The sequence below is a fragment of the Tachysurus fulvidraco genome, chromosome 6 (genome assembly GCF_022655615.1).
Source record: "Tachysurus fulvidraco isolate hzauxx_2018 chromosome 6, HZAU_PFXX_2.0, whole genome shotgun sequence".
NCBI classification, from domain to species: Eukaryota; Metazoa; Chordata; class Actinopteri; order Siluriformes; family Bagridae; genus Tachysurus; species Tachysurus fulvidraco.
The window spans coordinates 10,651,411-10,678,671 of NC_062523.1; the positions used below are offsets into that span (position 1 = coordinate 10,651,411).

A 27,261-nucleotide genomic window follows, 5' to 3' on the forward strand; every position below is an offset into this window, starting at 1 on the left:
ATAAAAAATACAATTTTATTAAGCGCCTTGAGCTTGTACTTTTAATATTGATTTGTACATTTGGGCTTGAAATTTAGATATTAAGCCTCCTTAAGCCACGGTTCGGGTAAATCCTGTACGGCTTTCCGATAAATGTATTTTCTTACTTTACTCGTTACAACCTAAGGACGTTCTAGAACAAGTGAAATAAAATAAAAATAAAAAAAACATTTCATTAGAAAAAAAAATACAACAATTTTTAAAACAAAGAAAGTGTTTAAGGTCTTGGACCAAGCTGCCACTGCTGGGCCCATTAAGGCCCACAAGGCCCTTAACACACATACAGTTGTATAAAATTAGATTAAATGTTAGTCGCTCTGGATAAGGCGTCTTAACCAACGTAAAATGTAACTGCTTTGTACAAAAGTTTAGATTTTCTCCTACCTAGTCTCTTCTACTGAAGCTCAGATAACACACTTGGATTTGATCTAAAAATCGATCATGAGGTTTTGCACAAACTTGCTGTGGAGTCCATGACAATACGTGTTTCTCAGGCATCTACGAATTACAAAACAAAAAAACCGATCTAATATGCAAAAAGTTTAAGTGTTCACCTGTAACGGAGTTTAAGCTGTAGTCCTTCAGGAAACATCATAAACATTACAGAATTATTGGAACATTCTGCTGCTTTATCTAAGATATTCTAAATTGTATGTTTATAATTAGCAGAGCACCCGTTTACTTAAATATTTCCAGTGTTTTTGGAAAATTGTTGGAATTCTTTCTGTCCCACTATGTTGAGCTGGAATGTAGTGCTAATTCTTGATGTTCTCAGTGTTTGTGTAGTGGAATCATGAGTAAAGGAGAGTGTGTGTGTGTGTGTGTCAGTGTGAGATCAGCTGATATCTGGGCATATTTTCAATAGCAAGCAACCTAATCTCAACCAAATGCAAACACTCCTGAGTGTAACCACATCATTAGTGAGACTGCAGGTCTCAGCTCACACACTCAGCATAACATCCTGTCCGCCAGTCATCCCAGACCAAAATAGAAGTGCAACACCTCAGCCGCAGCCCAGCCCAGCGCACACGAAAACGCACCACTGAGAACTATCATTACTCTGGCTATACCCTGCTTTTAATATTCTCTGGCGCGAGAAAGAAAAACAGTACAGCACAGCTGCTCCAGCATCATTAAGACGGAGGTCCCTGTGCTCGGAGTGGCCTGGAGAGTCTTCCACTCTCATCTGAGCGCAGTGACTCTTATCAGCACTTCCACTAGTCCTTTGGATTCGCTGCAGCATGTTCCTCCTCTGACCCTAGGAAAAATAACAAACTGAGATCAGGTGTTCGTGCTGGGAGAGGGCAAACCATACATAAGTGTGTTACTGTCATCGTGTTAGGATGTTTTTGAACCTACATGCATGTGCACATATGTGGGCTGGTCTTTGTATCGTGTGTGGTGGTATAGCTAACGCAGCTGTACGTGTGTCGGTGTGTGATTACAGAACGGTTTCGCTGTGGTGCGGCCTCCAGGACACCACGCCGAGGAGAGCACCCCCATGTGAGTAGCACTCCCCTCACTGCAGAAACCACGGCACCACACTGCCATACAAACACCGTTTCACTGCTCAGCTCAATCAGAATCACTGCATGCACTCGAGTCAGGGCATATATTAGTAGTAACAGTAATCATGCTACATGTTTTATATCAGGTATTTAGGTTTTATTTGAAATTAAACTTCTTTTAAGCTATTTACATAACATTTTCAGTCATAGCTACAACACCCCATAATATATACGTGTGATAACATATCACCATCTGATCATTTTTGATTTTTTTTTGTTTCCACATCGAGTAATAATATAAATATAAAAATGCTCACCTTTTTTCCTTCCGTTCTACAAGCTGTCGTCATTAAAATAAGCAAAACTTCATCCTTATATTTGTAGATCAATACGAAGTGATATTGACCTACAAATATATTCAGTCTGCCACTAAACGTGTGTTTACAAAGCTGATAAACAAATCTCTGCCTAATGCACAGAGAAATCACGGAAATAACTTGATTATACTGTATGTGTAACACTTTATAACGTTTGTGTTCTCAGACTAAAACACATCACATTTCTGTGGCTCTGCCTTTCGGATCAGGTTACACTTTGCGGCCCGAATCTACACAAAAATGCCACTCATAATTAAAACACATGGGGTCGGATTCAAATCCCTCGCTCGCAGCGGTAGAACTACGCTGGAACAACCCTGGAACAGTTGTTTTGATGCGATTCTGAGTAGCAAACCTAAACAAACCGCGCCCACAGAGAACACAGGCCAGGGTTCGTTTCTAACGGACTAAACACTGCATATCTGACAGCACCCTAATACAGCATGATGTAACTCATTCACACACTGAAACCAAAATGAATCCCAGCTCAGAGATAGACATCCTGGCCAAGTGTGTAGACTTGTAGACTAGATCCCACAAGCCTGGCTGCTCTGAAGGAATTCAGCAGCGAACTGATCGAAACCTCATAATACAGTATGCTGACATGCACCTTACGTTTGAGAGCATGACTGAAAGTGTGTAATGTTTTCAATGCCTTGCTTTTCAGTTACTCGTTGTGACTGGGTGTGTGTCTGTATGTCCATGTCTATCCATGTCTGTCTGTGTTAGTCTTTGTCTGCCTGCCTGCCGGTGTGTGTTATGTATGTGTGTGGGTGTGGGGGTGTCTATCCATGTCTGTCTGTGTTAGTCTTAGTCTGCCTGTCTGTGTGTGTGTCTGTGTTTGTGAGTGTCTGTCCATGTCTGCCTGTTGGTCTTTGTCTGTATCTGTGTGTGTCTATCCATGTCTGTGTGGGTGTGTGTGTCTGTGTGTGTGTCTGTGTGTGTGTCTGTGTGTGTGTCTGTGTGTGTGCCTGTGTGTGTGTGCCTGTGTGTGTGTGCCTGTGTGTGTGTGTCTGTGTTTGTGAGTGTCTGTCCATGTCTGCCTGTTGGTCTTTGTCTGTATCTGTGTGTGTCTATCCATGTATGCCTGTGTGTGTCTATCCATGTCTGTGTGGGTGTGTGTGTCTGTGTGTGTGTGTCTATCCATGTCTGTCTGTTAGTCTTTGTCTGTGTCTGTGTGTCTATTCATGTCTGCCTGTGGGTGTGTGTGGGTGGCTATCCATGTCTGTCTGTTTTAGTCTTAGTCTTTGCCTGTATGTCTGCTTGTCTGTCTGTGTCTGTCTGTCTGTGTCTGTCTGTCTGTGTGTGTTTGTCTGTGTGTGTTTGTCTGTCTGTCTGTCTGTGTTTGTCTGTGTGTGTTTGTCTGTCTGTGTGTGTTTGTCTGTCTGTGTGTGTTTGTCTGTCTGTGTGTGTTTGTCTGTCTGTGTGTGTTTGTCTGTCTGTGTGTGTTTGTCTGTCTGTCTGTGTTTGTCTGTCTGTCTGTGTTTGTCTGTGTTTGTCTGTGTCTGTCTGTGTCTGTCTGTCTGTGTTTGTCTGTGTGTGTTTGTCTGTCTGTCTGTCTGTGTTTGTCTGTCTGTCTGTGTTTGTCTGTCTGTCTGTGTTTGTCTGTCTGTCTGTGTTTGTCTGTCTGTCTGTGTTAATCTTTGTCTGTGTGTGTCTGTGTGTGTGTGTGTCTGTGTGTGTGTGTGTGTGTGTGTGTGTGTGTGTGTGTGTGTGTGTGTGTGTGTGTGTGTGTGTGTGTGTGTGTGTGTGTGTGTGTGTATTAAATACCTGCACAGTAAGTGATCTGTATTACTACTTCCATCTTTGTTTTACAGAAAAGTCATTTCACTAAACCGGCCTCATTACATAAAGGTTAAGTGAAATTATTGCTCCACTGAGGCTTTGGGAAAAGGTTAAATGAGATAGCTGTTGCAATGCTGTGGTGAGTGTGCCAGGCTTAGTGGAGGCGGTGTGTGTGTGCAGTGGTGTATCATTGTGTATGGGCTATAGGCCAGGCCAAAGCACCGTTCTCTTCACTCTGAAGTGTAGCCAGAACTCTGTGGGTGAATTGTCATTAGTGAAATGGGAGAATCCACTCGACCGGGGGTCCACTTTACACAGACTTACACACGCCACACTACACGCTTCTCCTCTTCTCTTTATGCTCCCTTACTCATCCATCTCTCTTCTCTGTTGTGCACTCTTTCTCTCTTTGCAATAACAGGGGATTCTGTTATTTCAACTCGGTTGCCATCGCAGCCAAACTCCTCCAGCAGCGACTGAATGTCAGCAAGATTTTGATAGTGGACTGGGTAAGTGTTTTCTCAAAGGTCTGACCATGTACACCATAAAGTCAAAGAATGCAAACAATTAAATGATATCTGCTGTATAAGATATGAAGCAGTGTGTTAACTGTGTTTACTGTGTTTGTAATGACACTGCTGTCGAATTCTCAATCCTGATTGGTCAGAAGGTCATGACTCATTTTCTATAGCATCAGCTCTGACCTTAGTGTAGTCTGTAATTTAAATAATCATGTATTTGCTCTAATACGTTATCATTTCTATACTAACAACTCATGCACAAGGACTTCTATGGCAGACGATTTTATTTGTCATTTGGTATGATGAAGCTTGTTCTCAGATGTCATTTTATTAATATTTGTGGAAGCTGTCTTAGCACTCAGTCAGACTTTCAGTCAGTTTCAGTTCCAACTGTTTTCATAAACCGGTCCATATTGACACTGACAGGTTCATATACATATGTAGGTCAGCTAGTGTCTCTGTCAGGCCTGTAGCGGAATGATATGGGCCACGGATATGCAGCAGTTCTGCTGGCCAGACTCGGCTGAGATCATTAAGGCCTCGGATGCCTTTGAAATGCGGTTCATTTCCTCCTGTCTGTCACGCGGTCCACTCCATGACACACAGCACCTCAGATCAAAAGACACAGGATGAGACACACAAAGCTATTAAACATTATTACACTGAGCCCAGAATAGAATGTTTATACATTTTAATGTCATGAAAATGTGTCACACAATGTCTTTTCCAGCTTAGCATCTGATTCTGGCATTATGTAAACGACTGTAATATTTTTCATGTTTGTAGAATTATCCACCAAGTGGTGATGCACCGGGTGTGTTTATCTTTCTCCGGTACTGAGTACGCTTTTGTATTTACACCAGTCAGCACTAAATAATAACACAGCACTCGTCTTTTAGGATGTTCACCATGGCAACGGCACCCAGCAGGCCTTCTACAGTGACCCCAATGTGCTGTATCTGTCTCTGCATCGCTATGACGACGGGAACTTCTTTCCTGGCAGCGGCGCTCCTGATGAGGTCAGAACCACAGACGCAGCTGAGACACCGACTCATCATGTCTCACAGGCCGAGAAAAGAATAAAACTACTCTTCATTTCATTTTCCTCCACACACGCGCAAACACACACACGCACACACACACGCACACACACACGCACACACACACGCACACACACACACTTGTGCAGACAGAAGACCTAGATCCCACTAGTGCCTTAAGCAGCATGTAAAATAACAGCGTTATTATGGTATTAAAGCTGGGACAACTTTGTTCTGCTTTGTTGTGTAAATGTTACAATTAATGTTGTGTTTTGTTTTTTTTAAACTAGTAAACATGCCTTAGCCATGACCACAAGCCACTAGAAACATTTACACAACACACATTTTTATTTGCATCTTGGATTAAAAACAAAAGTGCTACAGAAATTATTTAGAAAAAAAAAGCATAACTGCATTACAGCAATCTCTTCTTGACTGATTTTTCCCTAATTGCCAGGTAAGGCAGTTGCTCATTTTGTGGCACTTGTGCTTGAGCAATTGCTGTCATTCAGTGCAACATTTATTTATTCATTCAACCTCAGGAACAGCTTTATCTTGATTAGGGTCAGACTTTATCCACAAGCCTGACGTTAAACAGGACACCAGATATATCTGACAGTACAACGTGCACCACCTAAAACGTTTTGGAGCAACAGAAATACATCTTGTCTGAAGCAGAAAAGTCTGAATCTGAATATCTGGCCTATTAACTACTGTATAATGTCATCGGCCCCAGGATCCTGTTCTTTCAATTTTGCCATGAATCAATATATAACTGATTCATTCTGGATCAGAGAAGTACCTCTGTTGTAACACTAATTACACAATTCTTGCTGTATTAAGTTTGTGTGTGTTTCCTTTTGTGTGTTGTGTGTGTGTACACCAGGTGGGCTCAGGGCCTGGTGTGGGCTTCAACGTAAACATGGCCTTCACAGGCGGTCTGGAGCCTCCCATGGGAGATGTGGAATATCTGACTGCCTTCAGGTAACTTCCAGTGTTATTCTAGTTCTGATTGTATTGTCAGATTATATTTTTTAAAATGTCTATTTTTTTTATTGTTTTAAGTTTTTTGGTTTAAAAAAATGGGGGAAAAAGTATATTTACATGGTTCTTTTGTTTTACTTTTTTCAGTTTTTTTTTTTTTTTAAGGTTTTATATTATTTATTTGTATTTTTTTAATCTATGGGCCATAGTAACCTTGATAACAAGCCATTTCTCTGTGGCTAAATAGCTGTTGGGTTTTTAATTCATGCTTAATTTGCATTTAATCTGTGTTTAAGCCCTGGCCTCTGCAGCTAGTGCTGTAAAATACACACTTTACCTTAAACCTGTTTGAGGAGCAATTTATTTCCCTGTTAAGACTTTTGTGTAGTCTTGGCAAAAAAAGCAGTATGCCTGAATTTTAAAGAAAGTGAAATAGATAATCTGTTGCACTACTGCATGTAAATAAAGGCAAATAGGACTCCAGCGACTCCTTGATGAAGCAGCGGAAGAACATTTGCACACTGCCTACAATTTTCACATGGGTTTTCAGCATCTAAGAGTGAATAAAAGAAAGTGGGAGAAGAAAGCTTCCAAAACAATGTCTTGTAACAATTTGTTTAAGCACCGCCTTTCTTTAGGCCCGTCTCTTTTATCTGTGTACGGGGGCTGATGGGAGTCTTTGAGGATGTGCCAGTAGGTCTGAGCCCCATTAGCTCCGGTGTCTGGGACTATTAATAACCCTCTCCTCCCAGAATGCCAGCACACACGGCCTTCTTCAGACCTCTGCTTTGAAGAGGTCATCCTACAACGAACACGTTCGCTCTGATCCTGCAGGTAGACAAGCAGCGTGACAAACAGCCCACAGCGCGTCTGTGATGAACCTGGATGATCCGTGCTCATCCCGCTCCTCACCTTCCTTTCAGCCTTTGGTCCTGCCTTTCAGCCTCTCAGGCACTGTAAATCTCCCCACAGCGCATCACTGATAAACAGCACAGTTTTGGTCCGGCCTAAGCTCCGCACGCAGGGTCTAAGTAATGCCAGCTGCTTCACACACTGCATCACTCGGTGCTTTCCTCACTGAGACCAGAGCTGTAGCTTCCCACATCACACTTCATCCACTGAGTGGTCCTGCGCACACATTGTACTCTGTCTGTTTATACCGAGTTCTGCTGGCATTTATCTCACTTTCGCTCGCACAGCAAAAGTCCCACAGAAATGAGTTCCCCTAGTGCTAAAAATATCTCATTTTTTATTTATGAGCCCTTTAAAAAATGTATTTTCTGCACACGTGGGTGTCTCACTGACTTTATATTTGCCATAACACAAATGCATCAGCCTGCGCCGATCTGTTTAGTTCAAACTTTTTGGACTATTCTACCACTGAATTGTCTATTGTTGATATAATTGTTGATATGGTTGATTTTTGAGATGGTTAAATTTGGAAGGAATCTTCAGTGTCTGCACTTTTACAGACGGAGGTAAAGCTTTAACTTTAGGATGTCCGAAACTGGAGACTCTTCCTGACAGAGTAATTTGTGGTTTGTGGTTTCATAGCATGACCGGCTGCTTTTTGGTCTGATTAATTTTAAAAGAGATAAAGCTTATAAATGGTAACAGGGACCCATGTTTATCTTTTTTAAAACAAATTTCTCACTATAATAATTGTGGCTATAAATGGATCAAAAGTAAATAAATTGTTGGTATTTGTTAAGGCTCATAGAAAAAAAAATCACTTTACTAGCACAATCACACTAACACTTTAAAAATCTTGATCAAAAGGTAGAAAATTTTAGCGCGATTTTATTTTTCCGTAGTTTTATCCTCAGTTCCCATCGTCACAAGCTACTTGACCGCCCGTTTCTTCTTGTAACCCTGCATCCTATTGCACAAGGGTTCCACGTGTCCCAATGGAGTCTGGCAGTGATGCAGACCTCTACACCAAAGAGCTGAAGCAAGCAGCTGATGTATGATGTTTGGACTCTGTGCAGCTAGCAGCATTACTCTGTAATCCTAAGGGAATACTGAGTGTCGTTGGCTGAGGATTATGAGGGATAACGTGTTGAAGTGTGAGTCAGGGCTAGTCACAGGCACCCCAGTCTGCTGGAGTAGCAGTGTGTGGTACTGTGGTGTATGACTCTCAGAAGCACACTTTGCTGAGCTGCTACATGATTCAGTCTGAGTTTTTTCTGCCAGCCGCCACTCCGAATCTGGCGCGCAGCCCTGTACAGTCAGCCCATTCATACAGATTGTGGTACCCACAGCTCTGCATCTTGGCCTGCTCTCTTCCTTGTCTCTCCCTGCTTCATTTCTCTCCTCTGCATGTCCAATAAGAAGAGCAGAGAGCACTCATCTGGGTAAAACTTCCACTAGATTTTCAAGCATAGATGTTTGGAGTTGTGTTCATTTAGCCACAAGAGCATTAGTGAGAGAAGGCTCTGATGTTGGTTGAGGAGGTCTGGGGTTTGATCGACGTTCCAGTTTATCACTAAGGTGTTGATTGGGTTGATGAGGTCACGGTTCTGTGCAGGACACTCGAGTACTTTCACTCCTACCTTGGCAAACCATGTAGCTCACATTGTGTACATGGGCATGGAGCAGATTTAAGCATCTTAGGTCCAGTAAAGGGAAATTGTGATGCTACAGAACACAAAGACAAAAGTAGCAAAGGTTTGAGGAAGATTGACATATGCATATAAGGGTGTGATGGATTTGGCCATAGAGTGTACATGTGGTACATGAGTTTTCATATTGAATTATGAGCATGTTCAATTTGCAGGAATTTTAATTTGCAGTGTATTACCAAAGGTATCAGTGTCTCATGCTGTCAGTTTAATAAACCGTCAGAAGTTGCTGCATTACCCAACTCGACTGTGACTGTAGCTATTTGGAAAAGTCAAGAAAAGTCCAAGTTTTCTTAAAGTTTGTGTGATTGTTGCAGCCAAAATTGCTTGATTTTGAAGCTGTTTTTGTTTGTTTGTTTGTTTGTTTGTTTGTCTTCAGTGTTTTGTGTTTTTTTATTGGTTAAAATGCAAGCTTGCGATTCTTCAAAACTCAGTGAAGATACATATGTAATTGCTTTCTGTGCTAGCTGTACTCATGTGATGCACTTGAAGCAAAGAGGACGTGGGCTGAGTGTATCGTGATGACGACAAATCTTGGCCAAACCTGTGGAAAATCTGTGGTAATTCTGAAACATTTCAAGCTTCCCCAAATATCATCAATGGCATTTGTTTTTGCCATTGCAAAATCGCAAAATCCTGGGGACTAAATCTGCTTAGCACTGGCATGTCTGGCAAGTGCACTGGCATACTTCTGGTTTAAAATGATACGGTTTTAAGACATTTTTTAATTCAAACTAGGCTAAAGGTAAATAAATATTAATAATAATCTTAAGTTGTGAATGTGATTGCTGACTATAGGTTGTAGTTGAGCTTAATAAAACATATAAAACAGAAATAATCAGAGGACTGATGCTATTTAGAAAAAATAAAGGTTTTACAGGACCATTGGGAAATGTCAAAGTGGCTAACAGCCATGTTGTGTAATAACTTTCCTTGAGTTTAGACTTTAATAACTTCTGTGATCAAATATTTTTGTACAATGGTACATTTGAATTTATTTTCTTTTCCCCAACTCTCAGTGTGCCAATAATACAGGGAAAGTTCCATCTAAAATAAATTATATACTTTGTCTGTCTAAGATGAGCAAACTTGCTAAGGATGAACCTATTTTATTACCAACAGCTACAAAAAGCTTCTCAAGCCCAGATACGAGTTACCTTCAGTCTGAGATCTCAAACAAATATCTGCAACTAGCATGAGCCAGTTTCCCATCTAGGGTATATTCAGTAAGCTCTGTGACCCAGACTAGAGTAAAGCAGTCACTGAAAAAGAGTGAATGAAAAATGGATGACTGTTACCAGCACATACCTGCCCTCTCTGTCCGGGAGAGAGCTGTTTGTTAATAGAACCTCAAATTTTAATACAGTGTTCAGTTTGATCTTCTCCATTTTGCTAATGTACTCAGTCCACCACATGAAGGACCTGGCAATTATCTGATGCATTAAATCCATGTTTGGCTATTTTTGAATTCCAGCCCATTGAGGGAAGCCCTGCCAAACTCTCCGTTGCTTGCTCTCTCTCTCGCACTCCCTCTCACTCTCTTTCTCACTGCCCTGCCGCTCAGATCATTCACACAGCACTGAGTCTTTCTCTGAACACTGATTTATCTCTCCCTTAAGACTGGAAAGAGAGAGAGAGCCCAACAGTCCATATATCTTTCCTTTTTGCCTTTCTCTTCTGCTCTCTTGCAGTGTCTTTTCCTTCTCTCTCTCTCCATCAGCTGCCATCGGTTTTTAATTCATTTCTCTCTCTCTCTCTCTCTCTCTCTCTCTCTCTCTCTCTCTCTCTCTCTGCCTGCTTAGTAAATAATGCACTATTGCAGTAATGATAAAGTCCAAATGGAAAAATCTGTATCCCACCAAACAGATGAGAGGAACAGATAAATAAAAGCTGCTCTGGTGTAAACAACCGACATCTTTCTCTCTTTCTCTTCCCCTCCCACTGTCTGTCTTTCTCTGCATTTTCCTTATTTCAATCTCAGCTGCGTTTTGTGGGCCGTGTGAGACAATGCGTGCCTTGCGGGCAGCACCTTCTTATTTAGCTACACTCAGTGCCACGTTGCATTTACAGGGGATCAAGCTTGAGATGAAGAAAGAGGGAGAAAAAAGATAAGAAAATTGGCTCTAATGAAAACCAGAAGCCAAGGCATTCTCGCCATGAACTTGGAAAAGGAGAGGAGAATTGAAGTTAATTCAAACCAGCTCTCCGCAATGCCAGATGACAAGGCTTTGAAGTGTTTTCCCCCTTCTTTTCCTTTTAGGTCTTTTTTGACTTTTTTTTGTATGGGGGAGAGATTGGAAAAGCCTTTGAGCCTGACAGATAGCCCTGGATACCATTAACCCTTCGTTGGTCCTGGTGGTTTTACAAGTGGGCCCCATTGTTTCTTCAACTACTGGCCTTATTCTTTTTGGGTATGAGACAGAAGTGTAAGGATGAATCACTTTTTGACAGCATGTGGTCCCCTGTCCCACTTCCACTTTTTGCAATTTGTCACGGTGCATTGCAGAAGAACCTGACGAGGCCTTTGCTAATTAGTGCTCATAAATCTTTACCAACCGGCTCTCATGATCCTGATGTCTTTTGCAGTAGATCAGCTGCTGTTCGGGTCCCTCCATTGCAAGCATTTTCCTCTCCAAGACCTTTAGTGATGATAATCGGAGGTGGATTTAGAACATTTATTTTTGATTGAGCGGATGCGGGGCTTAATAAGAAGGACCTTGGCATGTTTCTTGTCAATTCTATCTAAAGAAGAAGACCTTCTCATATTCCAAAGCGTGTGTGTTGTAAGAGCCTCAGTTCGGATGATTTCCAAATTGGCCTGTTCTCTTTTTGCTGTAGTATCATCATATCATTCAGATACAAATCCTTCTGCTGTCTTCCAACAAGTTGCTTCTGCCAAGCCGTGTTCCAGCTCTACACACAACACTCCTTCGAATTTGACTTCTTTTAAATGCACTATGCATAACAGAAATGAGGGTAGAAAGACTATTTTACTCTCTATTCTCTGTTTAGGTTCTACATAGTTTTCACAAGGAGCTGATTGATGTTTCATATCTAGCATTAGACTTGGTCCTAAACATCACAACCATCCATGCCCAGGAACCAACAGAGTTTTCAAAAGGTTTCTTAGATAGGTTTGGCTCTGGCATACTTGCAGTAGTCAATGATTTGTACACATGGAACTTTATTATTATGCAGATTATCACTATGTCGATTTCTAGTTTTTCCTTATTAGTCAGCCAGGCATTCATTTGCTAGAATGCCCTGATTGGTTTTATCTTGAAATTGCAGGTCCTATCAGGCAAGGTGCCTAGTCATTGCCCAAAAAAAGATATTTTTTATTAGGAGTCAAAGGGAAGACGCACTTTACCTCAAGGACTTGGGGGGGGCAATTTCACATGAATTTTAGGATAACTGTTGGGAAATAATTTTGATGCAAATTGTTTTATGACTCAGATGGGGTAGTATGATCTTTAAAGTAAAGGGTTTTGAGGTTTTGTGATAAGCTCTTGGGAAAGAGAGGAAAGCCCATATGCTGTAAATGCATGTTCATTTGGCCCTGGGAAAGCCACTGAGTGCAGCACAGTCTGTTCTTTTAGCACTGCTTTCAGGGTACGGGCCTACAATAACCACTAAACACAGTGGGATACTGACAGTTGCCATTAATCCTGGCTCAGAAATGAGCTGGAAAAAGTCCAAAGAAAATTGTCCTTTTTTCATTTTTTTGGTTCACACTTCCCATTATCAAAACATATGCTGTTAAGGTATTTTAATGTTAAATCACAGGGTACAGTAACACTGTGAATCATGAAAAATCAATATACAGTAGTTCATATTTCTATCCTTAAATAGTATTTTCTAATGCTGGATTATGTATTTGAAAATATTTAAAGCAGCACGCTGCCCACTAGTTTCTGGTAAGGAACATTTATGGGCCTTTTAAGATTTAGCAAGGACCTTGACTGTGTGGTAAGAAGGATGAAGACGTGTGTTCCAGACTGATGAGGGGGTCTGGGTGAACGCTTAGTGATTATTAATTCTGCTCTCTTTGGCTTTACATGGCATGCTTCCCCTTTATGAGCCCGCTCTTCATCGGTGAGCATAGCTGAAAAGCCTAGTGGGTCTACACCGATATCTCTTCTGCTGTCTGTGTGTTTGCACGTCTTTGTGTTTCCTTTGCATTATTACATGTGAGGTTAGACTTTAGGAAACTTGGTAGTTTAGTAAGAAAAGTTTTCGCAGCATGTTCCACAGAGGCTTTTGACAAGCTGCTTTCAAGGATGTCAAACCCAAAGCTGTTTTCTTACTCCTTTGGAAAATCACACACACAATTCAGGTCTGAAAGACAGAGGAGAAGCGTGGAGAAGAGGGTTAAAAGGGGCTGCTTGGAATCTGTGAATTGTGAGAGGTACATGGGTTCTGTGAGGGTCACAGCCTGCTTTGATTTATAGTCATTACATATCTGTGTGGTCTAGACAATAATTCATCCGTTTTCTGTTCAGTTCAGTTTGCTGAGAATCTCGGGTAAAGCGACAAGCAGGGTAGAAGCCCGCTGACAGTGAGCGTAGCCCTAAGACTCTCGCTCCTTTCCTCATAAATCTCAGCATTCCCAATATAATTAGCAGAGCGCTTTTCTTCTTCCCAGATCAGACAGCGCATGATTCATACATGTGCTTTAATGCAGAATTTCCACTCTCGTCACCCAGCGATCATGGCTGAGGCTTATGGCAGTGCGCTGGAGCACTGCGAGTTTTGGTGGGGGGTCCATCCAGGGAATGTGATGACGTGAACACTTTTCATGGGTGCATGGCGCTAGCACGTCTCACTGGGAACATCAAAGTGAGGCAGCGGGCTCGGTACCCACCCTGCTGCTGTCGCTCCAGGTTTGTGGCAGCCATCGGCATGCCTGTGGCCTGCATGCAAAGCATCAAAGCTTTTGTGCATCATGTTCCAGACGCAGGAGAAACACAACCAGGCTTTGCTGTGGCTGCACAAGTGAAGTGTAGTGTCAGCAAGTGTCACCTGTGGCAAAAAGTCTGCCTGAGGCTGCAAAGAGATGGAGAAAAAGGCTCCTTTCCTGCTAATGAATACATTTTCCTTGTTTCTAGAGGTGCCTAAAATGTTGACATAAGACCATCAATGGTTAGTCAACACTTTTTCCAAAGTGAGGGCAGTTGTTGTGACACCGAACGTTTTATGTGTAGCCACAAAACAAGCCAAAACATTCAATGACCAGAGTCACTGTTGACTGTGAAAATATGAAGTATTTTCAGCATGGAGGACTGTGATGCTCTGACCAACACTTCAGAAAACCTCTATACTCTGTACAGTACCATGTTCTTTGGTTCTTTCACCTACTGGCATCCTCTGTAGTTGTATTCATTATATTCCTGTACCATCACTACAACAAATGGTACAACATTTCATAGCCACAATTTCCCCAACTCCAGGATTACTATATTCGGCTTGGAGATGTGAATGATGTTGGACTGTGGGCTTCACATACAAACTGGTGCAGAACTGGTGAGGCTTGACTGGACCTCAGCCATCTTAGGAGTCAGATCTCTGTCACCAAGCCCATGCATCCAAGTGCCATGTTGGAACTTGGGTCAGCAAAGTACAGGTCCTGACATCTGCTGCAGAATACTGTACTGTATGTGCAGTGTTAGCCATTGGTGCTGATGCTTTATACTCGCATTTTAATCCAAAACATTGCTATAGCTATGGCAGCCAAGCTACTTGAACCAAATCAAATAAAGTACACTTGTGACATGACCCCAAGCTGCAGTAACAAGACCTGTGTTACATGTACTTAAACGTGTTTGACAGTTATTGAACAGGACAGCGTTCCCCAATACAAAAATAAAGCCCAAGATTTGACCTCAGCGTTGAGCCGAATCAGAACGAGGCAGATTTATTTTTATTTTTTAATTTATATATATATATATTTTTATATATATATATATATATATCTATATATCTATATATATATTTTTTTTTTTTATGTGTGTGTGTGTGTATGTAATATGTATCTAAAGAATACACTGAAGACCATGGCGGGTATTTACAGACAGACTTCAGCTGTGGTACTTGTGGACAGGTTTCAGCTGTGCAAGACCTACCCACATCTAAAGAAAAGCAACACAAAGCCAGCCTATAATCTGCCTACACCTCCACTGCAGAGTTGAGCTGTGCTCTAACCAGATCCTCAGAGAGATCCCTGACTGCAGCCCCAACAAACCCCAGGCAGATCCAGTTCCTCTCCAGCTGTAGGTCGGCCAGTGAAATGCAGCATCATAATTGTGCTTAATATAGCCTCACAGCTGGCTGTGCTTTAGGGACACTGGAACCGGCCAGCCGGAGGTTATAGTCATAAGCTTGGTCATAATATCCTCCTGCCCTCTGATGTTCTTTACTCAATGATAACATTCAGTGTACTTTATGGCATGAGACTCAGACAGGAGAGCATAAGATTGTTAACTTTTATTAAAGTTCTGATAAAGAGAGGCTTGATGGGAGAGCTTTAATGCCATGTGCCATCCATTCTCAGTCTCGCTGTCATCAGGTCAGCTCTGCACACAGGTTGAGTCGAGCAGATACGCGGAACTGTGTTCATTGCGGTGGCTCTGGGCTAAGACTCACAGCCTCACCACAAAATAGGCCATTAAACCCACAGTCCTTCTTTAAATCACACAGTGATGTGGTGCATGTAACTTGAAATCAATGTAAGTTATTTCGCTCCTTCAGAACGTAGCTGTGTGTATGCTACAGGCCAAACGTATGGAAGCCAACTAAAGATTTGCTAGAAACCAGAGCGGATGGTAAAAATTTGAAGAAAATAATCAATGGCTTTTAAGTGTCTATGGTTCCATGGTTGTTCCAAACTACGTGGTTAACTTGTAGGTTTGTATTTGTGCAGTAACTTATGAAGCTCTGTGTAGAATAAAACAGACATCATATTCAACCAAGAGAGAAGGTCTCTCCAATTCATGCAAAAAAGTGAAGAGAGATTGTGTGATTTGATTGTGCACTTTTTAGACAGATGTATAGACTTTGTGTCCCACAAAACAGTATAATAGGATAATAAAATCATGGCTGGGATGTTTTTTTTGCACCGTTTGTGTTGTCTTATTGATCAAAGGTAAAATAAATTGAAATGTCTGTGTGAACGTTGTATATAACTTTAGTAACATCATAATGTATTGATTTTACAGTTTCTGTCTTGTTCCTCAGGTGGTTAAACATCTTACATTTGTTTAACACAACCCCCATCCCTTTATTTATTTTGTATTTTATTTTATTATTATTAATATAATTTTTTTAACCATTATTATTATTAGTATTATTATTTTATATATGTGTTACACTGGTACCTTTTTTTTTTACTATATGCTTGCCATTTTTATAGAACTGAGATGGATTATGGAATGTATGTCTTTATCTTCTTTGCAGAACGATAGTGATGCCTATTGCTAATGAGTTTGCGCCTGATGTGGTCCTGGTTTCATCAGGGTTTGATGCTGTGGAGGGCCACCCGTCACCACTGGGGGGATACAAACTCACAGCCAAATGTGAGTGGCCAAGCACCCTACACTCTGACGCATACACCAGCACACAGTCTTCTCTCTCCTCCCACACACCAGGCTTTCACGCAACATAACAAAACTATGAGTCTCTCTCTTTCTATTCCTCTGTTGTCTTTTTTCTTCATTGTCCGTGTTTGTATCACCTCCTTTCTTTTTTGTGGCCCGTCTGTGTGGCCTGAGAGAAAACAGGAAAATCACACACTTTTTCCATACAGAAATATGTAGTACATCTGTCACTCTGACTTACGCGCACGACCCTTAACTAAGAATTCTAGCTCTGTAAAATATTTCCTCTCATTTCTAGCTTAAGCTAAAAATATGGGAAAACATGTAAGACCCCAAGGAGTAACTTTTATCTTATTACAAATCCATCCTTATTAGTTCAGCCCTCCTTTGTAGATTACATCTAACTCCAAAAATGACCTCATGTCAGCCATTATGCTAGTGGTTTAATGCCTGTGTAGTAAAGAATAAACACTGTTTTGGTTTTTTTTTTTGTTGTTGTTGAGTGGAACCTTTGTTCACATTTTAGCCTGCATTTGCACCAACGTTGTTGATAAAGTCTACTTTCAATCTGATCGTGATGCAAAATGGTCTCGTATCAGTCCAATAGCCTGTGACAAGTCCCATTTTCCTAGATACACACACACGCGCTTATCGGGACCTCTATAGAGTCTTACATACACACACTTGCTTATCTAGAACTCTACACGGACCCATACACGGTCACGTTTATATAGATATCTGATGAGCACATAAACATACACATTCATGTATTTGCACACAAATGTACACAACCATGCATGCTTTGATTGAGATCTAAGCAAAGGATTGTGCACACAGTCGCACGTTTAGTGTTAATGAACTAGACACACATTTGCTTCATACACTGTACACAGTGGCTTTCGAAAATGGTAATTTAATGAATTTTGGGTTTAGTGCTCATTATATCTTTTGTCCATTGTGTATGTACACACCGGTTCTAATTCATCGTACCACGTAGTCCAGGCCGATCGCAGACCCGTATCTGTCCTCCCTTCATCTTTCACTCTCTTTTTTCTTTCCTGAGAGCTGCAAGGGAATGGAGCATGGAGTATTTGGGCCCTAAACCGGCTTCTTTAGAGAAGTCAGAGTTGGTTAGAATAGTATGCATACAGTCAAACAAAGATCAAAAGCAGCTTAGAGCCAAAACACTGAGCCACATTTATTAAAATGAAGCCTGCTTTTTATTATATCTTTAGGCCCACTAAATCCTGGGTGCCTTCTTTACAAAAGAAAAAATATGATGTAATACCCTTCTTTTCCTCCTTCTCTTTTTTTTCCCCCTTTTGCCTCCCTTTGATGGAAGGCCAAGTGGCAAAGCTCTGGGGTAAGCTCTAAACACCACTCACACTTCCTTTCTCATTCTCTGCAGGTTTTGGCTACCTGACCAAGCAGCTGATGGGCCTTGCCGGCGGCCGCCTGGTGCTCGCCCTCGAGGGGGGTCACGACCTCACTGCCATCTGCGATGCGTCTGAAGCATGTGTTTCTGCTTTGCTAGGAAACGAGGTAAGAACATACTGTAGAGCTGCACAAAATAGGGTCAGGTATTATAGCGCGGTAAAGGAATATAGATGCCCCTTCCATCTGACAGAGACTATGAACTTAATTATAGGGCATGCTGAAGCATTCAACAATAAATGTTTTTTTATTCTGAGTACATTGTTGGGAACACAATTGCAGCCAGGTTTTGTAACCAGAGTGTAGCCGGGACTTAAGACACTGTAGTCTCATTTCCATAAAAAGATTTACATCACACTAGAAAAGAACTCAACACAAGAAACCTCTTATAGTAACATCAAAATTAAAGACTCTCTGCACAGTTTGTTATGGATAAAAGAATGTATTTAACCTTTTTTTTTATATAAAGTGTAAGTATCATGTTAACCAGCGATTACAATTATAATTCAACTCCAACAGATGACTTCAGAAATACAGTGTATTCTTTGTTTTGTGGCTTATTTCGTTTTTTAACATTAGCCATTTGGTTAAGATATTGTAATATACAAATCAATCATCCTGCTCTCTTAATTTTTTGTTTATACAATGTTATGGTCCTTTACAACAAAATTGTTTTTCTGCCAATCATTAGTTCAACTTTCTTTGGGTGAATTTTTTCTGCAAATCATATATTTCCTCTCCCTGTTCTGCAACCTTTGCCCGTTTGTCTCATCTTTGCTGTACAGTGTAGGAAGAAGCTCCCACTGCAGAGGAGTAACAAGAGTCAAGTTGAAAAATTGGAGGTTAATTGTGGAAGTGTGTTCCCACTTGAACAAGCTGTGCTCTGTGATTCATGGCACACAAAGGATTACACTCAGTAAAATGAAGGTTTTACTTTTCTCTCAAGCTGATGGCTAGAATTGTGTATTTGGCTACGATATATCGAAGTTATTCCCAGCATGGAAGATTATTCTTTTTAACCAGAACAAAGATTGCATACAAAGATTTTAGGACCATGCGTAATCTGTCGTGCGGTGCTAGGTTTAGCACACAGTAAAGCTGCAAATATTTATATATTACTTGTTCAAGGTAACGTATATAATTGACCAGACAGCTACAGATACAGCACTAATTCCTGGGACATGAAGAAGTTCATGCGCATGCCTTTATGGTGGTTACTTTAATTGGCTGAAGAGAAAAGCTGCTGAAGCCATCTGCTTTGCCCCTGGGAGACCTTTCAGAAAATGTAATGCAAGCCAATTCTAGGGCTGGCTTTACAATTTTTTTTTAAGCAGGATAAGATGAGCGTTGTTAACAGAGCATGATTGTCACTCCAGCAATTTTCTCAGTCTGTTTAAATAAAGACATTGTCAGTGTTTATCTTTTGAGATGAGCTTGTGTATATATATGTCTTAGCCCCACAGGCCTCTGAGACATTTAGAAGTGGGATGCTTGATGTGCACAAAGATGGTCGACAGCTTAATGTTAAACAATTTATCTAATTGGATCCCAACTTGGAGATCAGTGTGTAAAATATGGCACTGTTAAGGGTCTACATGAGACAGGAAACAAGGATCAGGTGAAAAAAGACTGAAAATGGAAGACAGAAATGGAGACAGCAGCCAAGAGGAAAAGAGTGGGATTGTTGTTAAAAATAGAGCTACCACTGATCCAAAAAACATCACTGCTGCTCTGTGGATATGTTTTAGACGCATCGATCATTCACCTTGTGGGTGTGATGGGTGTAGAATATTCGTTATAGTATAGTTAGACATTCATTCACTCTCTCTCTCTCTCTCTCTCTCTCTCTCTCTCTCTCTCTCTCTCTCTCTCTCTCTCTCTCTCTCTCTCTCTCTGCAGTCAAACAGTGTCCCTGGTTTACATCTGCAAGTTGTTAAGCTCACACTTTATGCAGATGGGGTCACTAACAGAGAGTGAGACGCAGAGATGAAGTAATAAAAAGAAATTTGGAATCATTTAAAGTCAAACGGAAGCTGTCATAAAACTGCCTTATTACAGAGCTATTGAGTGATATTGCTGTGCAATTTTTAGGGCCCCAAACATGCTTCTCTCTCACACAATATCACATACCTCTGAACTAAAATAACGTCACCGCTGTGACATTAAGATCACCAAACCCTCCACATCATCTCAGTTCAACCCATCCCGGTCTCATTAGCCGAGTCCAAATGCTTTGCAGCCATGCAGAATAGCTACACGCATTGCGTGCCATATTCAGACATGCATGATTAATAAGCAACACTGATGTTTTTAGTGGCATGTGTTCATCGGAAATCTGCCAGGGGTTTTCTCCATATTCAAACAAATGAAAATCAGCCATACGTTTTATTTGATGACCCGAGCAACACGTGAAAAACCCAAACTTGATAACAGATCAAGTAAACAGAGAGTATGGCCTGTAATCAGAATTTCAGGAAGCAAGTGTTTTATCACGGTCTTTACAAAGGCTTTAGTGTAATAGATTTGGAATGCAGGCCACTGATTCGTGATGAGGCAGATAGAACAAGAGAGGGAGTGTGTATATGTGTGGGTACACAAACACACTAGAGTGTGTTGAATACTCTTATGGGAGCACAGCTGCTTCGACTAGCCTGAGCCCTAAATTAACCCATCATACTCATACATTCTCAAGCACACACATTGTAATCCGATTTATGGAGATCTCTCCTTGCTGTCTCCTCGTGCTGTTCTTTATAGAGAAGGAAGGTGGGGATGGTGTTCCTCCTGCCTTCTCCTGTGTGACTGGTCATTATATCATGCATTTTTACTGTCTGCTCCAGTGTGAGAAATATGCCCTTTTATTGGAAGGTAAGGCAGTAAAGACTCACTCTCTCTGCTATAATGAGGATTGTGTTACCTCCCCCAAAATAAATATTTCAGACTGAGAGAGATGGCTGGCAATAAACCTTGACACCACTATCATTTTTTTCTTTTCTTTTGTTGTTGTTTTTTTCTTTCACTTCAGCTTTTCAGTGACTAATTGAAAGCCATTTCAGGTTAAATAGCTCATGAATGATGCATGAGCTCTGACGATAGTCAACTCTGAACTCAAGACTAATTGGCGAATGTGCACTAGCAGATGTTGCACTCCAACTTGAGGTTCCTAGTAATTATTTGATAAACAACAACTTAATAGGCTAATTGTTACCAGTCATTGATGAAGTTATCCATGTGTTTACCTAGCAGTTACTGTAAACACGTATGTTTTTATCTCTGGAGTCCCTGCTCCAGTTCTACTCTGTGGAAATGCACACCAAGGTCACAAATAACTTCATGCAACGTCAGTCTGCAAATGAAACATGATATACAGTAATCAGTTAAGGCAGACCTTGGAATGTTTGTAATAACACAATAATGAGCAATACCATGAAATGTAGAGAATTTATGTAATGTTCTTAAATGTTTATATCCTACATTTTCTTAAATCTGTGTGTCTCTTGGAGCTTTGGGTTGTTATTGCATCTTCTTCCTGGTTTGGCTTCTTACTTGCATGTTTTAAATCAGTATCCTTGGTTTACATTGCTGTTAAGAAGAGGATATATTTGGTACCATCTCAACAAAAGTTATTTCTTATCTTTGAATCTGTATGGCTCCTCTCACTTGGTTTGGTGAGTTGGAGGAACTCCAATAAACCCCTGTGTCACAGGGACGGCCTTGCATTCCATACCTGCCGAGCTGTTTGGAGAGTGCTGACAAGACCCATTAAAGTTTATAGCAATGCACCATAGTCATCTTTCAAACTGATGGACAGACTGGCCCCCATGGCCTGTGCCAGAGCAGGCAAGGGTTCCACTCTCAGCAGGGTCTTCAAGAGGGATGGGGCAATGGGAGGAGTAGGTTGGGGTTAGTGGGTCGAGGCGATGTTGGGGTGCAATGAGAGATTTCTGACAGAATGTGAGGAGTTTGGCTGAGGCTGGAAGTGAGCTACAGGGAAGCAGCACAGCAGGGCATCATGAGTAGATGACCACCTGGCTTTACAAACACAGAGATGACTGATTACCTTACCACATGGGACTATGCACATGGGCACAAATCATGCCTGTTTAAGTGAAAGCAAAGCTTTCCCCACATTGAATTGTCTGTTACGGTGTGCTCTTTAGACTACAGGTGCCAAACTTGACAACGTGTTTGGGCACTCTTCTGTTAGAGCTTGCTGTACTTCCAGTCTGCTTAATTCCAGTGGCTCAACACTGAGCTCTATTGTTTGGCATGGGTGCTCTGTCAGCCAGCCACATCCCTTGGGCTCCACTTCAGCCCCACATTTAACCCTGGCTTTTTTTTCATCTACTTTTGCAAGGTACTGAACGTGCATGGCAGATGTCCACAAGCCAAGCATGAACACTTTTAAATTTAGTTCTTCTTTATTTGTAGATTATTTTTTGATTAGGAGAAACAGTGTTGTATTTGTATGGGACTGAAACTCACTGTACTTGTAATTCTCTTGTGGTATTTGGAAGGAGTGTTCTTAATCTCTCCCTTCTTGGCTGCCTGTTCTGGAAAGGGCATGTATCTGTTTCCTTTCCTGCTTTCCTTCTTGGGCATGGTATTAACCTCTATCTAATGTACTTGTATCTTTCTTTTTTTTTTTACATCGGCATACTATTTAATTCAGAGTCTGCTTGTATGTCGGACCTGTCTTCTTTATTTACATTTTTACATTAAAAGATTTTGTCCATCACAGCTTTCAAGGCATGGAAATCCACATCACTTATAGAATTTTTGTCTCCTTGCACTTTTTATTGTGGCTCTGGCCACAATTGTGCCCTTGTAGTTTCACAAGGAACAAAACAGAGTATTGTGGACTGTGTGTGCTGAGCCTGAATTGTTAGAAGTGAAGCTTGGAGCGCATCTGGAAGTCTTAACTTGGTCATACCTACACACCACAGTATTCTTGCAGCCATATCACAGAGTAGTGCCAGGTAGTATAAGCCTGCCAAACAGACAGCAGTCCAGCAGACAACCCTGCCAAACAGACACCTGTCCTACAGGTAACCTTGCCAACTAGATTCCTGTCTCACAGATAAACTTGCCAGTCCTGCAGCTAATCCAGTCATATGGGCACCAGTAAATAACACTGTCAGACAGACACCAGAACCTCAGATAACCCTGCTAAAGAGATCCCAGTCAAACACCTGTCCCGCAAACAATCCTGCCAAAAAGACACCAGTCCTGCAGATAACTTTGCCAAATGGACAATATTCCTAGAGATAACCCTGTCAAACAATAAGGTAAAATAAACCTGCAAGACACAATTGCTGCCTCTGGCTGGACAAAGGTATATTGTTAGCATTATTTCTAGGAGATGTTCAGAAGTCCAAGAGTCCATAACTGGTGGTTTTGGTCTGTAAATGCTCTCACCAGTCTGCCATTTGAAAAAGGCCAATGAGCATGATCTTTCAAAGAGGTTTTTATGTTTGAAAAGAGCAAAAACCCCAGGTTTTTTAAGCCCCCGTTTTCAAAATGGGGTAAAATCCACTTCTGCAGCTAATCCTACCAAGCTGTCACCAGTACAGCTGTTGAATGCAGGACTTTCACCTAGCTGTTGTTTTGGCAGTTACATCTTGACTAAGTTGTTTGTTAAAATAAAGGGAGAAACATTAAAAGGTTAAAGACTGTATGCATATTAGGGCTATTGTGCCCTGAATACTGTCAGTGTGTGATGTGTCATCTCTTTTCCATAGTTGGAACCACTACCTGAGAAGGTTCTTCAACAAAGGCCAAATCTCAATGCTGTGCGCTCCATGGAGAAAGTTGTGGAAGCCCATAGTAAGTGGACCTTTTGTATTTATGTTCAAAACCAAGCCAAAATTTTGAATGTCTAATTTCTTGACTGGACAATCTCTGTAGTTCATGATGATTCTAAGCATAGCATTTTGCTCAATGTTTGTTGAAGGTAAGCACTGGCGCTGTCTGCAGCGTAGTGTTTCAACGCTGGGCTACTCCCTGATTGAAGCTCAGAAGTGTGAGACAGAGGAGGCTGAGACTGTAACCGCCATGGCCTCATTGTCGGTAGCCACCAAGAACATGGGGAAAAGGTAGGTTCTATTGTTGTAACTGAAGTGTTGTCAATGTAAGTGGTGTAGTCTGTGACAAATAATGTGTATGTCTTTGTGTCTCAGGTCCGAAGAGGAGCCAATGGAGGAAGAACCACCACTGTAGATGACAGGTGACCAACTTGACTGGGTGACCTCCTTGGCTCACAGCCTCTCACTGGTGTGTGACCTCACTCTACTCTCTCCATATGTTTCATTTTGGCCACTCCAGGCTCCATGGCACCGCCGCCTCCGAGTGCCTTTTCAGCACAGAAAGCAAAACAGACCGAAGACATCTCCAAAAAAAAAAAATCCAAGCACACCAGTGTGGAAAACCTCTGCAGTTTTAGTCTGTCTCTGACTAGAGCAGGGTGTGTCCAGGCCTCCCTTCTGCTCTGTCCACACAGATGCCTGCTTTCAAACAGGACGTGGACTTGCGTCTCACTGCTAGAAGCGAGAGCTGGTGCTTTCAGACAAACTCTTCTTTTCATGGCCACTAACGTCCGCATGGTTTTAACTGTGGACATTGTCATGGCTGTGTCTTCGTCTGGTTTTATTTCTTGTCTCTTTTGGTTTTTTTTATTTGGTTTGTCTTTTCTTGAGGAGGGAAAAGTGACTGGTGCTGTTTCATTCCGAATTGGGAAATTTTTTGAAAGTTACTTCTGGATGCTTTGTGAGATGATTTGAGAGGAGAGGCCGGAGACATGGGCAAGGGTGGAAGAGAGGTAGAAAATGTAGAGGATGTGTGGAAGAAGGCTGACGAAGCAGCTTGTCTGAAACCCCTCTAACACACACACACGAGAGACACTGAGAGCTTGTGCCTTTTTTACAGAGCTGGTGGATTTAATGATGATTTGAGAAGAACATTGCCTTAAACTAGTTCCATAAGGGGAAGGCCATCGGGTCCTTCCGCCCCCTCCTCCATTTTTTTTCCAGGAGCGGAATGGCTGGAGGCCCGAAGGACAGAAAGCCCTTTGCATGTTTACCAGGAATGTCCTGCAGACTTGTGCGTGTCTCACACACATTATCATCATTTTATTGGCAATTTATTTTCCTCTGCATTTTTTCAATACTTGCTTTGGACTTAACTTTTAAATAACTAAGAAGGTAGTTGCCAGCCATATCCAGGCAAACATTGTTGGAGTAGTTTTCAATTGATTTCTTTACTTTTCAGAGCAAGTGCAGCCCAATGTAGCTACTTGTTCGAATCCTATGACCAAATCTATACATCCATCTCCGTTAACTCGCATGCACTGTTACTGAACACCATTCCCAGTAGACCAGTAGAGGAACGCAAACTAAAAGCATGAGATCTAACCAGTACTTCAGTGCCACTAACTGCAGGTGTACATGATAGGACTGTTAACACGTTTATCTTCTTCTACAACTTTGTGGTTTATGAGAAAAGTTGAATGATTGAACTATTTATATTTTTCATGTATTTCTCACAGCAGACATTAGACTTTTTATAGTAATGAATGTCACAGTGTTCATATTCAGATTCAATTAACAGTGCTAGCTAATCACCGATAATAACCTTCTGTCCACATGGCCACTTTTCATTGGCATCTTTCAAATATGAGCATAAGGGCTGGAAAACTATTTTAAAAATATACCGTCGAGCCTTCGGATGTTAGAGCAGACAGATTCGGTGCTGGTGCCCAGAGTGATGTTTCCTGCATTCCTAGCAGCACGGCCACTGACATCCCTGCAGATTTCACCACAGGCAGGTGCAACTGTCTGAGTATGTGTGTGTGTATGTGTTTGTGTGTGCGTGTGCGTGTTACACAATCCAGGAAGTAATCAGACCACCAGCCTTCACCCTGTTAATGATGCTAAAACCATAGAGATGGCTGTGACACTCCTCGCATGAGTCTCTGAGCTGAGTGCATACTGTAGGTATGGAGCACCTGCATGGCAGCATATGTATGCATTTTAATGATCCATTTACCTGTGTGTGTGTATATATACATATATACAAGCATGCTTTCTGACAACTCCATTCACTTTGACACTGAACACGTCACACTGTGGACTGATGTAGATGGGCTACAATTTGTTTGAAAACCCCAACTTATGTTCAGCCTCATGGCAACTACCTTTGTCATTGTATGAACTTACAATTCAATTTTTTTTTATATATATATATATTCTCATATGAAAGATGGGAGAAGGGCATATTAACGAAGGAGACATGACTTACAGTCACAATTGTTCTTAATGTCTTATTGGTATACCGCATGACTACTCCATTCTGCCAGTTTTGTCTGTTTATTCTTTTTTCTTGTCATCTCAAATATTTTTATACTTATTTTATTTGTTTTTGTTCGTTGTTTTATTTTTAGTTTTTGATTATTGTTCCCCTGTTACACTCTGTACAGTTGACAATGCTGTTTTACATGCTTAACGATCGTAGTTCTTCTCTTAGAGAGCAGCCTTTTACACACATGCTGGGGTTCTGGTTTTCTGGTTTTGGGAGGGTGAAATTGAGATTTTTACTTTGTATAATGATTCCAACAATTGTGTATTTACTATATGTTCTGTTTATAGTAGATTTATATATATATATATGAAAAAATGATCTATAGATATATATTATAACAAAAAATTACAATCATGTTTGAAAAAAAATTGGAAGTGCAAGGTGATATGCTCATATGATATCTGCTCAGTGTACACTCTCTTCTCTCCTCCTGGCTGCTGTTGGTTTAACACCGCAATGGTTCTACATTTACAATCTTATGGCACTTCATAATGCAGCGACTTTTAGCGCATAATATCTACTGAAAACACAAGCTACAGTCTTGCTCAGTGAATGTTCTGGCAAGTTTGTTAGTTTAGACCAAATGAAATTTACTTCTCTTTTTGATGCATCCAAATTCTCTGTGCAGTTGATTGTGTATTATTACGCAGCTGCTTGACTTAAAAGCACTTGAAGTAAGATTTACTTATTGTTGTACTGTGGCATGATCACTAACAAAAAAAAAAAAAACAACGCTGCAGTGTTTCTTAATTTGTCACGGCCCAGTAATTTTACTGAATGATCCCCACTAAAAATGTCCATGATGGAGAGTTTCGCAGAAGCTTTAATCAGTGTTTTTAATGAAGTAGCGGTCCTGACGGCTCACTTGACCAGAACTTACACATCGTTCTGCAACAACAGTCTGAACTATAGCAGCCATTTTCTTTCTTCTGTTGTCTTTTTTTTCCCACCCCAAACTAAATTTTTGTATACCTGTTTTTATTTTTAATTTTTTTTTTTTACCCA

The 27,261-nt window shown here is 41.1% G+C and overlaps 1 protein-coding gene across 5 annotated transcripts in view; it reads left to right on the forward strand.

Annotated features, from left to right (window-relative positions):
* Positions 1 to 27,261, forward strand: part of hdac4 (histone deacetylase 4) — a 163,587-nt gene extending 136,326 nt beyond the window's left edge. For all 5 annotated transcript variants that reach the window (XM_027164464.2, XM_027164465.2, XM_047814509.1 and 2 more), the window contains 9 exons: positions 1,487 to 1,542; positions 4,131 to 4,218; positions 5,130 to 5,249; positions 6,157 to 6,254; positions 16,328 to 16,446; positions 17,876 to 18,009; positions 23,643 to 23,727; positions 23,855 to 23,996; positions 24,081 to 27,261. In XM_027164464.2, coding sequence (XP_027020265.1) covers positions 1,487 to 1,542; positions 4,131 to 4,218; positions 5,130 to 5,249; positions 6,157 to 6,254; positions 16,328 to 16,446; positions 17,876 to 18,009; positions 23,643 to 23,727; positions 23,855 to 23,996; positions 24,081 to 24,120 — 882 coding nt within the window. In that variant the 3' untranslated portion in view covers positions 24,121 to 27,261. The remainder of the gene's footprint in view (positions 1 to 1,486; positions 1,543 to 4,130; positions 4,219 to 5,129; positions 5,250 to 6,156; positions 6,255 to 16,327; positions 16,447 to 17,875; positions 18,010 to 23,642; positions 23,728 to 23,854; positions 23,997 to 24,080) is intronic.